Genomic DNA, 11,938 nt, shown 5'->3' with positions numbered 1-11,938 from the left:
CTTTATTTCACCCTCATTTTGAAGATATATTTGCTGGCTTTAGAATTCTGGGTTGACTTTTTTCTTCTTTGAACACTTTAGAAATGTGACTCTTTTGTCTTCTAGCTTGCCTGGTTTCTGATGAGAAGTTTGATGAGACTCTTATTTTCTGGCAAGTTGTGCTGGTTGCTGACACGAGGTGTCTGTTTCTTACTATGTAAATCTCTTTCTAAGGTTGCTTGAGTGTCCTCATGTTATGGTTACTGACATTCCGCAGAGCAAGTGATTTAAGAGAGAGAGCAAGGGGGAAGCTACCGTGTTTTCTATGACCTACTCACAGAAGACACATAGCATTGTCTCTGCCACATTCTATTTGTTAGAAGAAAGTCACTAAGAGAAGCCCGTGCTTAACAGGAGGGAATTAGGATCGGCCTTTTGAGGGGAAGAGAATCAGAGATTCTGTATATATACTGAAAAACCCCCACAGGGTTTAAAGAGCCTCACTCTAGGGGTGCTTGGGTGGCTCAGTCAGTTAAGTGACCCACTCTTGGTTTCAGCTCAGGTCATGATCTCAGGATTGTGAGACTGAGCCCATAGTTGGGCTCTGTACTCATTGTGGAGTCTGCTTGAGATTTTCTCCTTCTCCCTCTGCCCCTCCCCGCGTGCACTCTCTCTCTCTCTCTCAAATAAAATAAATAAATACAATCTTTAAGAGCCTTGTTCTGTAGGGGCTTGTGAAGCGGATTCCTTGCACCTGCCCCTACCTGTGAAGGTGCCAATATGGTTTGAACAGCTCAATCATCACACTGCTCTTACCAGTGGCCCTTTCCCTACATTGACACAGTTACCAAGGTTCATAACTGTCTTTTCTTGTCTGAGAAGAAGAAAAAGTATTCTAAACTCTAGTTCATATATATATATGAACTCCTGAAGGATGAAAGATAATAATGTGAACAGTAAACTTACAAAGTTAATAAAAGAAAATATCACAAAATGTCCTTGTAAACTTAGGGCTGGGAAAACTTTCTTTTGAAAAGACCCCCAAAGTACAAACCATGTAGATTGGACTACATCAAAATTAAGGATTTGGGTTAGATAAAAAACTTTCTGGTTAAAATTAACAAGTGATAGATGGGGAGTAGATATTTGCGACGTTAAAAAAAAAAAAGGATAAAATTTCTTCCAAATCACAAAGAAAAACACGAGAAACCCAATTCTTACAATGGCAACAGATGTACACAGACAATTCACAGAATGGAAAGCTCTGAGCTGTCACGCATAGGCCGAGGTGCTTGCCCACACTAGTGAGCAGAGAAGACAAACAGAGAAAAGCAAGTCTGATGCAACCTTACACACATAAGAAGCGCAAAACCCAGAGTGTTAGATGATCCCAAATTTGGGGGGTGATGGAGAGCCAAGGGAAGTCTGGGCCCCGCCCCCGGTCACGTGCTCCCAGATGGCACGCGTTCCCGGTGGGCGGTGCGCGCCCCTCCACCCACGCGTGTTCCGCCGCTGTGTCTCCTGGCCCGGAGCCGGAGCCCCGCCGAGTCCGCCACCTCGCGTCACAGCCTCGCCCTCTGGACGCCGAGAGGGAAAATACTCTCCTTGCGCCCTCGCTGCCTTGGAGGGTCCCCTGTGCTCATCGGGAACATGAGTGGTCGCGCCCGCGTGAGGGCCAGAGGCATGGCTCGCAGCCCCAGCGCTGCGGAACCAGGGCGCACCTCGGCTCCGCCATCGCCATCGCCATGGGTGCGTAGGACACGTGGCCGACATGGCCTCGCTCTCTCCTCCTCTGTGGCCTTCACGCACACTGCCTTCCTCTGCTTTTACCTCTTCCTCTCTGCCGGGAAGTAGGGTATCTTCCCGCTCGACTTGGGGTCTTTCCAGGGCTTCTCACATTTTTCCCTTCTGGGGGGCTCATCCGAGTAGGATAGTCACGTAGATATTTTGGCCGGGGAAGAGTACTGAAGATTGGAGGCCAGGGCGCCGTTCCCTTCCGCTGAGTGTTTAATTACTTGACTCGGTTTTAAGTCCCCTGGTAAAAACTGTTGTACCAGTGTAGGGCATATGATCCAATATTTGTCTCGCTGATTCATACACACACTTAAGTGATCTCAAAAACAGATGTGGTTTAGATTCAACTGCTCTTTCTTGACCAACCACGGTGGGTAGGGCTTCGGGCTAGACTTAGGCAACTAGATTAAACTGGCCGGCAAATCAGCGACTTTTGAGTGATGTTACTCTTACCTATCAGTATTGGGCGCAGTCTCTTAGACCAAAGGGGCTCAAGTGAGTAGGCTGTGGTTATTGTGCCTTTACTTTCACGACGTTGTTTTCTCTTGACTTCATGCATTTTTAGCAGGCCGACATGTACTTCCCGAGCAGAGAGAAGTAGGTAGTGTGAAAAGAGGAAATATTAATGGTTCGCTTGGCCTATTTCGTGAGCGAATTTGGGACCCATTTATTCAGGAGAGTCATCACCTGAGCTAGTGGTCCAGGTCCTCTGGGCGCAATTTATTTGCTTGCTACAAGCGTGTTCACACTGGAGCGTGTGTCTGGAGCGTGTCTGGAGGCGGCGGAAGCATGAGGTCTGTGTTCATCTCTACCGCCTTCCCTCTGATGAGCTCCCTGGGTGTGAGAATCACAGCTCTGCCTCTTTACACTTCAGGTGTAACAGCCGTATCTGGCTCACAGTCACAATTCAAGTTTGATAAATGGGGAAAGCTATCGCTGGTCCTTATTCTTCTTTTTCTAGCATGGGTAGTCTCTTCTCATCATCTCTTAAGCATTTTACCTTTTAACAGTAGCTCGTGGTAGTCTGATGACTTAGGACATGATACACTTCTTACTTTATGACAACCTTTTCGTTTATGACTTAACATCTTAAATCTAACCAAGTTTCCCCTCCCCCCATTTTAGCCTCCATCTGTTGATACTGGTGACAATGAAGCATCCTCTACTAGTGGCTTCGTGGGAACAAGCAGGATGTCCCAGAAATGTAAGTGCAGCTCGTTCTGCTCATTCTGCTCCATTCCATCTGAACGGAACGGGAGTGACTGCTAAGCTTTACAAGCAGCAGGGTCACTTCTCGAGGGTCCCATTTACCTCTTCTCAGGGGATCCCTTGTGTGCTGGGTTTCTCTGGGACTCCCAAACACAGTCTGCCACTGATCTTCCTGATACTGCTTGGCAGATAGGCATCCACAGGCACCAGGAATCCAGTCTTCTGATTTCCTCTGTTCAGTAAATAATTTTGAAAAATGTTCAGAAATTCTCTATGACATAAAAGTGTCGGTGCCACTCCCCCGCAGGGATGGTAGAAACCTGGCACCCCAGCCTCCATGCTCTCTGCTTTTTTCCCCCACCATCTGATGGTGGGTCTCTTCAGGGCAAATCTGGACTCAGGATATTTGTCCACATGCTACTGCAAGTAGCCGCTCTCACAGTGTGGGTCGGTGTGCCCTGCACCCTGGTTTGCTAGGGCTGCCATGACAACGTATCATAGACTGGGTGGCTTAAACAATAGAAGTGTGGTGTTCATAATTCTGAAGGCTGGAAGTCCCAGATCAAGGTGCCCACAGAGTTGGTTTCTTCTCAGGCCTTTCTCCAGGGCTTGTAGATGGCTGTTTTTTCCTGTGTCTTCACATGGTCTCCCCTCTGTATTTGTCTGTGACTCATTTCTTTTTGTGAGGACACAAGTTGTATTGCATTAAGGCTCATGCTAATGACATCGTGTTAGCTTAATTACCTTATTAAAGACTCCATCTCCAAATACAGTTACATTCGGAGATATCAGGGGTTAGATTGTCAACATATAAATTTTGGGGGACACATAGTTCACCCAATAACCAGCACTGAAACCGGTTAGCTCTCTCCCTTGCTCGGACTGTGCAGTTCAGTGATGTAAGCTCTAAGCACTTAGGTTCCCCCAGACTCTGTGGGCCGTCAGTCCCTCCACCACTGTCTGCCTGGCTCCCTTATTCTCCACCAGGGTTTTTCTAGCTCTCCTCAAGTACCCTCTGTGATCTGAGCTCACAGAAGTGCACGTGGTCCCTCAGCTCACCTGCTCTGAGAGGGTCCAGCACTACTGCCATCATCTGCATCCCAGTCCAGCCTCTCTTGGGACTTTCTTTCCATGTCTGCTGCACATTCTGTGACTAGCAAGGGTTGGAGAATGAATTTTTGTTTATTTTTAGAATTTGTAGTAAAATATACAAAATGTAAAATCTTGCATTTTAACCATTTACCATGGCATATTCCATTGACATTAAGAACATTCACATCGTTGTGCAACCATCGCCATCATCATCTCTAGGACTTTTTTATCTCATGAACCTGAAACTCTGTACTCATTAAACAATAATTCCCCATTTCCTCCTCCCTCTAACCACTGGCAGCTACCATCTATTTTTTTTTTTCAAAGATGGACGGCACTGGAGGAGATAATGCTAAGTGAAATAAGTCAAGCAGAGAAACACAATTATCATATGATTTCTCTCATCTATGGAACATAAGAACTAGGATGATCGGTAGGGGAAGAAAGGGATAAAGAAAGGGGGGTTAATCAGAAGGGGGAATGAAGCATGAGAGACTATGGACTCTGAGAAACAAACTGAGGGCTTCAGAGGGGAGGGGTGGGGGAATGGGATAGACTGGTGATGGGTAGAAAGGAGGGCACGTATTGCATGGTGCACTGGGTGTTATACGCAACGAATGAATCATCGAACTTTACATCAGAAACCGGGGATGTACTGTATGGTGACTAACATAATATAATAAAAAAACATTAAAATAAAAAAAGATTTTATTTATTTGAGAGAGAGTGAGAGAGAGTACGAGCAGGGGGAAGGGACAGGAGAGGGAGAAGCAGACTCCCCACTGATCAGGGAGCCCCAACGTGGAGCTTGATCCCGGGACCCTGAGATCATGACCTGAGCTGGAGGCAGATGCTTAACTGACTGAGCCACCCAGACAGACAGATGCCCCCCTGACAACTACCATCTTATGGTAGATTGCTTTTTTATAAACCACCTAACATCTTTTGAAACCAAGAGCAGTGAATGATATGGATAATCTAGAAAGAATAATTTTTAAACATTTTCTTAAATTAAATAAATGTGATTTTCTTGGGAGACTCAGACTCCACTAAAAGGGTATGAGCAGCAGTTTTGAGCAAGTGATGATGTCATTTGGGGTAGCTGCTGTGCTTGTATCAAAGGACAGATGTCAAGTCAGAGTCCTAGAGATTGGTCATACCATTACTTCATAGTAGTATTACTATTAGCTTTGTAGTAATATTCTGGACTTTCTTATTTTCACCTTATCTTCAAAGTGCCAAAGTTGTATCCAAAACACCAACATCTCTGTACTTGTTTAAACAGGAAAGGTTCATTTGGAAACCGATTTTACTTTCAGATTTGTCAGAACCTAACGGTAAGTCACACGCCCCAAGGTGAAATGCTGGCTTTCATTTTCAAAGGAATGATCTAGCATAAAAACTGATAGCAGTGTTTTGGGCAGTTCTCTTCTCGTGATTGAGAGAGGTAAGAGATTCAGCCCCAATCTGTGAAGAAGTTGGTGTGGACAGTCTTAGTCTGTGAATCTTCAGGGCGCTATGCAAGAACTGAAGGAGGGAGAGCCACCCTCCCTACATGAGTGTGGAGCAGGGCATAAGGGATAGGGCTTTTCCTCTTTAACCAAGAGGAGAATCAGACTAGCCCTGAATGTTATGAGGTAGAATTAACTCATGGTTTGTTATTTCTAACAAAAAGTACCATGTTTCCTTTACAATTTTCAATTTTTAGGCTGGAGACTTCTGTATAGTCATGATTATTTTCAGCAGTGTGGGCCAGTTTTAATTAAAGCCACAAAAATCTGAGCTTTGGTTAGAGATGCAGTTTTGATAGTAGTTGTAAACAGTATCACTAGAATGAAACATGAGATGTTATGGCATTCTCTTCACATTTTAGGTGAAGATAGTTTATCTTCTGGTAATGCCAGATGCACTTTCATTGAAAGAGGTGGGAAAATCAGACGGGACTTCATGGATCTGGCTGTCTGTACCAGAGAGAAATTGGCCCACGTGAGAGATTGCAAAAGAGGTACCTAGTTACTTACTTTTTTAATGTTATCAAATCTTGTTTAAGGAATTTTAATTTCTAGATCTGAAATAAACAAGTTTATATATTGACTTAAAAGATATTTATTGAACATCTGTTATGTTCAAGGCATTATGTCTACACTAGTTGCTTTAGCCTCAATTCTCTCCTTTATTAGTAGAAGTAAAAATATTTCCCCCAAACATATCATTTGTTGGAAATATTTTCTCCTTACACTTGGGGTAGGTGTTGAAAGAGATGCTCTGTTTCTTTTCCAACACTTTTCCTATATGGAAAATTCAGCGGTGAAAAGAAGATAGAGCCTATATTTGGAATTTTTAACCCAGTTTCCGGGGTCAACCCTGCAATTGTACCCAGAATTATGGGCATATATGTTTTCAGGAAGGTAGGTCTGTTATTTTCATTAGATTCTTGAAAGGCTTTGTAACACTCTCCCAAAAGTTGAGAAAGACTCCGTGATGTAGGTCCATTTTCTTCAAACTTTTTACAACCATGCAAAAAAAGGAATAGATGCATTGTAATCTAGAATACACACACTAACACAAAAAATTGAAACAAAGTTTCATGAAACAGTGATTGCTGTTACTATGTGCAAGGCTCTCTGGTCCATTCTGGTGCATTCTAGTCATTTCATAAAATGTGTTGGGTCATCTCATATATTTTCTTAACTTCGGCACTAATGGGTCATGATTACAGTGTGCAAACCTTGGCGTAGATGATTTCCAAGGGTCTTGCCAGCTCTGACATTCTAAGATGACGCCTCTTTGTCCGTGAATATGAGCTGCTAAAATATGTTGCCTTTTCCCAGGATACAGGAGAACAAAAGAAAGCTTTTCTTTAACTAAAATGGTGCAAGAATTCCTTGCTCCTAACAGATGTCTACCATACGTAGAAACTGAGGAAATGCTAATGCACACGTGATGCTCTTTTCCTTTCTTACCACCTTGGGGGCTCATGTTTCCACCATCTTCATGAAAGGAAGGAAAATAGTGTCCATTTCATAGAATTCTTTTTTGTAAGACAAACACTGGCTGATTCCTTACAAGGAGAAGTCAGAAGTACCTCCTTTGTGCCCTCCTAGATTCTGGCCCAGAGGGAGCTTACACCATCTCGAGCACTGAACAACTATATTGAGGCCATCTCTGAATTTGTCTGGTAGACTTTGAAGAGGTGAATAAAAAATTCTGTAGGGGATGGAATTTTTGGGCCAGACATGGCCTCCCTGTGTCTGCAGAAAACAAGCTCAGAGGCCTTGTCTGTTTTCACAGATGAAAGATGTGTAATTTCTTTCTCTCTCCATGTTCTCCCCTCAATCTCTGAGAGCCTTTCATTTTCCCTGATTGAACTATTTCAGAATTTTCAGAAGTATGGTTAACTTTTGATTATCTGGATTTCCAAGGGGTTGGGGGGTTGTGCTCATGGGAAGAACTGGACAGTGTCTTTATAATCTAAGAGCAGCATAATTTCAGAGGTGCATTTGAAAATATTACTTGAGCCATTTTGAATTGTACAAACTTTTAGAAGGAATCCTATGGTAGTTGAATTCTGATGCTTCTCTTCTCCCAAGGAAAAGAATGTCAGTGTCTTCTCTTATGTTCTCATGAGGTCTGCTTTCCAGAGGATCACATGATCCCTTTTTAATTCCTGCACGTGTGTTTGTAGGATTCCATAAGGTCTTCAGGCTGTCGGTTATTAGAGCTTGTCTTGTGTCAGTGAACAAGAATGCTTGCTTTACAGGAACAGCTACTCATAGGCAAATAAAAGTTTTAAATGATGTGATTAGTATTAACCAGGTGTGATTTTATTTTGGTTAAAAAAATGTTTTTTATTTGTCTTCTCAGGCTCCAGTGGAGTACCAGTGAAACTGGTCACAAATCTCTTTAGGTTAGACTTGCCCCAGGACTGGCAGCTATACCAATATCATGTGGCATACGTCCCAGATTTAGAATCTAGAAGGCTGAGAATTGCTTTGCTTTATAGTCACAAGGAACTTTCCAACAAAACAAAAGCATTTGATGGCGTCATCCTTTTTCTCTCGCAAAAACTGGAAGAAAAGGTACAGTATGGTTAATTTTTATATCTGCACACACATGCATATACTTCTACTCATCCGTGTGTATTTAAGAGGTTAGCTGATTGTCATAAGAGTTGGAATGAATGTCTCACTCACTTCTTCACTCCTTCCTCTTCCCATGCCTGAGAGCAAAAAAAACTTCCTACTTAAGACCTGATCAGTACTTGATTTCTTAATTAAGAAGCTGATGATGTGGCATTTTAAAAATAAGAGCTATAATACAAACACTGCTTTTTCAACTACTAAGTCTTCTTTTTTAGGCAAGCATCCTTGAAATAGGCATCCTTTTAAAACTTTTCCCAAAATAGGCAAGACTTTAAGAAACACCATTTAGCCTATGGCTTCAGAGCCTGAAATTTGCTCTCCTTTTTTTTTTGTTCCTGCACAGTTGTACCTCTGTGTCTAAGTAACTTTATATCAATCTCTGATTCAAAAACTGTCATTTTTTTCATCATATGAAATATGAGTTATTGATATCAGTCCTAAGGATATTTTTTAATGGTGTGATCACTGAATATGGCAGTTACATGATTCATATTCTTTTATCCATGTTTTTATACCTTCAACATTTTCAGTCCTAAAATAAAGATACTGTTATTGATGCTTTTTAGTATATGCTTTGTTCTAAGGCAGTATTAAATTACTACAAGGAAAAAAGAACCAGTTTCTTTATAAAAAATTAAAATAGAGTGTTGAATTAAAACTTTATGTTTCTATCCCTGAGAAAGCTTAATCCTTTAGTTCAACATTTTGGACAGGATGGTACCAAGGCATAAATTTACATTTCTGGACTCCACATAAATCTCTGTGAATTTCCTCAAGAAATGCATTTCTGAGCGCCCTTGGGGCCTTTATCTTTTTATGAGAGCCTGAGGTTTATAGGAGCTGCTTGAGTGATTATTTTCTCTGGATTTGGAATTTAAAAATTATACCATATGCTTGAATTTAGGGTCTTGGAAAATGTGGATCTATAGATTTAGAAACATTTTAGTTCATCATAAGTCCTTGTTGATCCTTCACTATTTGGTCCTGTGACCAGACATCGATAGTATGCTGAGACGGTGCCTTTCACACTTAAATGCTCTATTGCAGGTGTACTATGATCACTAAAGACCATCTTGTTCTTGTAGATACATCTTTAGTAACAGTAAATTAAATATGTGCTATTATACACCCCCTTGAGTGGTCCAGCTTACTTCATTTGCGCCTAATCAAAATGGAGAAACTTTACAGATGCTCAGAATAAGCATATTATTGGCTTGTCATTCAAAATAAGCATGTAGTATGCACCTCAGGGATGGAATCTAACGAAGAGGCAGAGTAAAGAGTCAAGAGTAAAGAGAGTAAAAGAGTAAAGAGATTGTAAAAACCCAGTTGCATGATGGGGACGCCTGGGTGGCTCAGTCGGTTAAGCTCTGCCGTTGGCTCAGGTCATGATCCTGGAGTGCCAGGATTGAGCCCCGCATCGGGCTCCCTGTTCAGCAGAGAGCCTGCTTCTCTGATGTTCTCTCTTTCTCTCTCAAATAAATAAATAAATAAATAAATCATTAAAAAAAAAAAAACAACCAAAAAATGAGTGAGACAAATCAGGCCTGTTGACTTTATTTCCCAGATCCAGGTGGTACTAGGTTTAGACAAAAGAGTGTCATCTTATACCTTATTGACATATGGTCTGCTACCGAGTGACAGTGAGATAGAAATAGTGAAAAGAAATAGTGTCCCAACAAACATGTAATTACGCTCACCTTTTTCTTCTGGGCTTAATACTGACTCAGGCTGTATCCGGCACTCCAGTCCACAATGCACGCTTTGTAGGACCCATATTTTTGTTGAGAACCCCCTCCACTAAAGCATTTATCACAGCCCCCCGAAGTGCAGTTCTAGAAGTCCTAGTCTGCGGCTTCGCAGCCTTCCACTGTCTGGCAGACCCCGTCTGCGTATCTGTGGCCATGACCTGGGCTGCTCTCGTGGGTTACATCTAGTTACCACGTCCACGCATTCGTTCTGCCCTCACACAGGGCCTGCGGTGTGACCGCCAGGGTGCTGCCATCATAGAGGGGACAAGAACAAATAAAACAAGCCTCTTGGCAAAACATTTCAACTCACTATTAAAGTTATTTACGACTAAATATGGTGCAGGGTTATTTACAAATGAATACAGTGCAAGATGACATTTCTCGAGTACCTACTCTGACCCGCTCCTTATACGCATGATCTCGATTCATCTTCTCATCTGGAGCCTTAGAGGTGAAGTATCTTGCCCAACGTCTTCATACAGAGGAAAGGAAAGATCTTGCCCAGCAGGATGCTTCAGTGGGAGCCAATACTGGCTCCTTGGGTAGGATTGGGTCAATGAAGGGGATGATGGGGATAGGAGGGATTCCTAGACAAGAAGACGGGAAGGAGCAAAGGCACACTGATAGAAGGTGAGGGGCATGTTTTAGAAACTTCTGATTGTTCAGGTTTAGCCAGTAGGAATGAAGTTGTGGCTCCAAAGGTAGGGAGACTCTTAAATGTCCTGCTGGGGAATAGGGACCATCCTCCACGGAGCACCGAAGCCTCTGAGAGAGTGCTTCCCAGAGAGCTGTGTTAGATTGCAGTTGCTCTGATCACACCCTACTGAATGGTTGACAGGAGAAAATGGAAGGATTAATAAAGCGTCACTGGAATCATCTGGGCAGGCTGTCAGAAGGGCTTGAACCTCAGGACAAAGCGCGCAATTTATCTAACTTTCCTGGGGGCCTGTGCTGTGGATAAGGATGAGATCAAGGCATGATCCCATTTCATCTTCACAACGCTGCTGCGACTTACAGGAGGCTTCATCCCATTGTAGAGATGGGGAATGGTCTGATGGAATTGAAGTGGCTTGCTCTGTATCACAGAGGCTGCCAGGGACAAAGGACCAGGGTTTGTCCAATCCCCAGTCATGTCCTCTTAAGCCCTGTGGTAAACAACTGGAACAGGAAGTAGATGAAAGATACGGATGGTGTAGTAGTGCTAAGACTTGCCAACCAAATGACAGCGAGGTAGCTGGTGGGCGGAGAAGTGAAAGCACACTGATGCTGGCAGCCTGGGACTGGAGGCGCGGGGGAGGGGGGATGGGCAGGAACAGACACAGGAACCCAAGAGGAGCTGGTGGCTGGTAGGGGGGGTGCGGGGAGCACTGAAGAGTTTGCTTAGGTGGCTGTGAGGAACACGGTTCCTGGATGGCAGCTGCCACCCGCGTGCCAGGCCCTCAATCAGATGTCCTTTGTTGTCTAAAGCTTTCGTCCTGGAATCCCTACAGCAGCGTGAAAGCATCTCCCCTCTTTCGCCTGCTAGACTTCTCCCAGATGTTGATGAGCTCTTCCTACAGTTATCCATCTCTGATTTCTCACAATTTGAATAAGAAATCACCTTCGTGAAATATTTCATCCGCTGTGGAAGGACCTATTTCTATTTCCATGCAATGTGCCATTCCTGCACTACATTTTTGTTTCAGCCTCAAAGTGATTAAAATTTTACTTTAACTATAGAAAGTAGGGATAAAATACGTAAATACTTGTTAATGAACTGGTCTCTTCTGATTCTTTGCCCTTCTGAAAAATCCTTGGTCATTGATTTTTATTTCTGGTTTGATCACTCTTTTATTCCAAAAACCTGTACCAAGTCCTGTCTGGTCTAACAAGCTTCAAATTTTGTTGGGCAGCTGGTTTAGAAACCTCTTCAAACATTCGTTCTATTGTTAGAACACTGTTCCAGATTATAAGAAACATACGTATTTCTCT

General features: G+C 43.0%; 1 protein-coding gene across 1 annotated transcript in view; it reads left to right on the top strand.

The window, feature by feature from the left end:
- The first annotated feature begins 1,498 nt into the window (after nucleotides 1-1,498).
- Nucleotides 1,499-11,938, top strand: part of PIWIL4 (piwi like RNA-mediated gene silencing 4) — a 46,734-nt gene continuing 36,294 nt past the window's right edge. The window contains exons 1-4 of the mRNA XM_034666149.1: nucleotides 1,499-1,728; nucleotides 2,899-2,977; nucleotides 5,948-6,079; nucleotides 7,939-8,153. Of these exons, the coding sequence (XP_034522040.1) occupies nucleotides 1,630-1,728; nucleotides 2,899-2,977; nucleotides 5,948-6,079; nucleotides 7,939-8,153 (525 nt within the window). The 5' untranslated portion in view covers nucleotides 1,499-1,629. The remainder of the gene's footprint in view (nucleotides 1,729-2,898; nucleotides 2,978-5,947; nucleotides 6,080-7,938; nucleotides 8,154-11,938) is intronic.

Source organism: Ailuropoda melanoleuca, chromosome 8, assembly GCF_002007445.2.
Source record: "Ailuropoda melanoleuca isolate Jingjing chromosome 8, ASM200744v2, whole genome shotgun sequence".
Classification (NCBI taxonomy): domain Eukaryota; kingdom Metazoa; phylum Chordata; class Mammalia; order Carnivora; family Ursidae; genus Ailuropoda; species Ailuropoda melanoleuca.
Note: the sequence above shows the minus strand (reverse complement) of the source record. Positions and strands in the feature narration are given on the sequence as shown.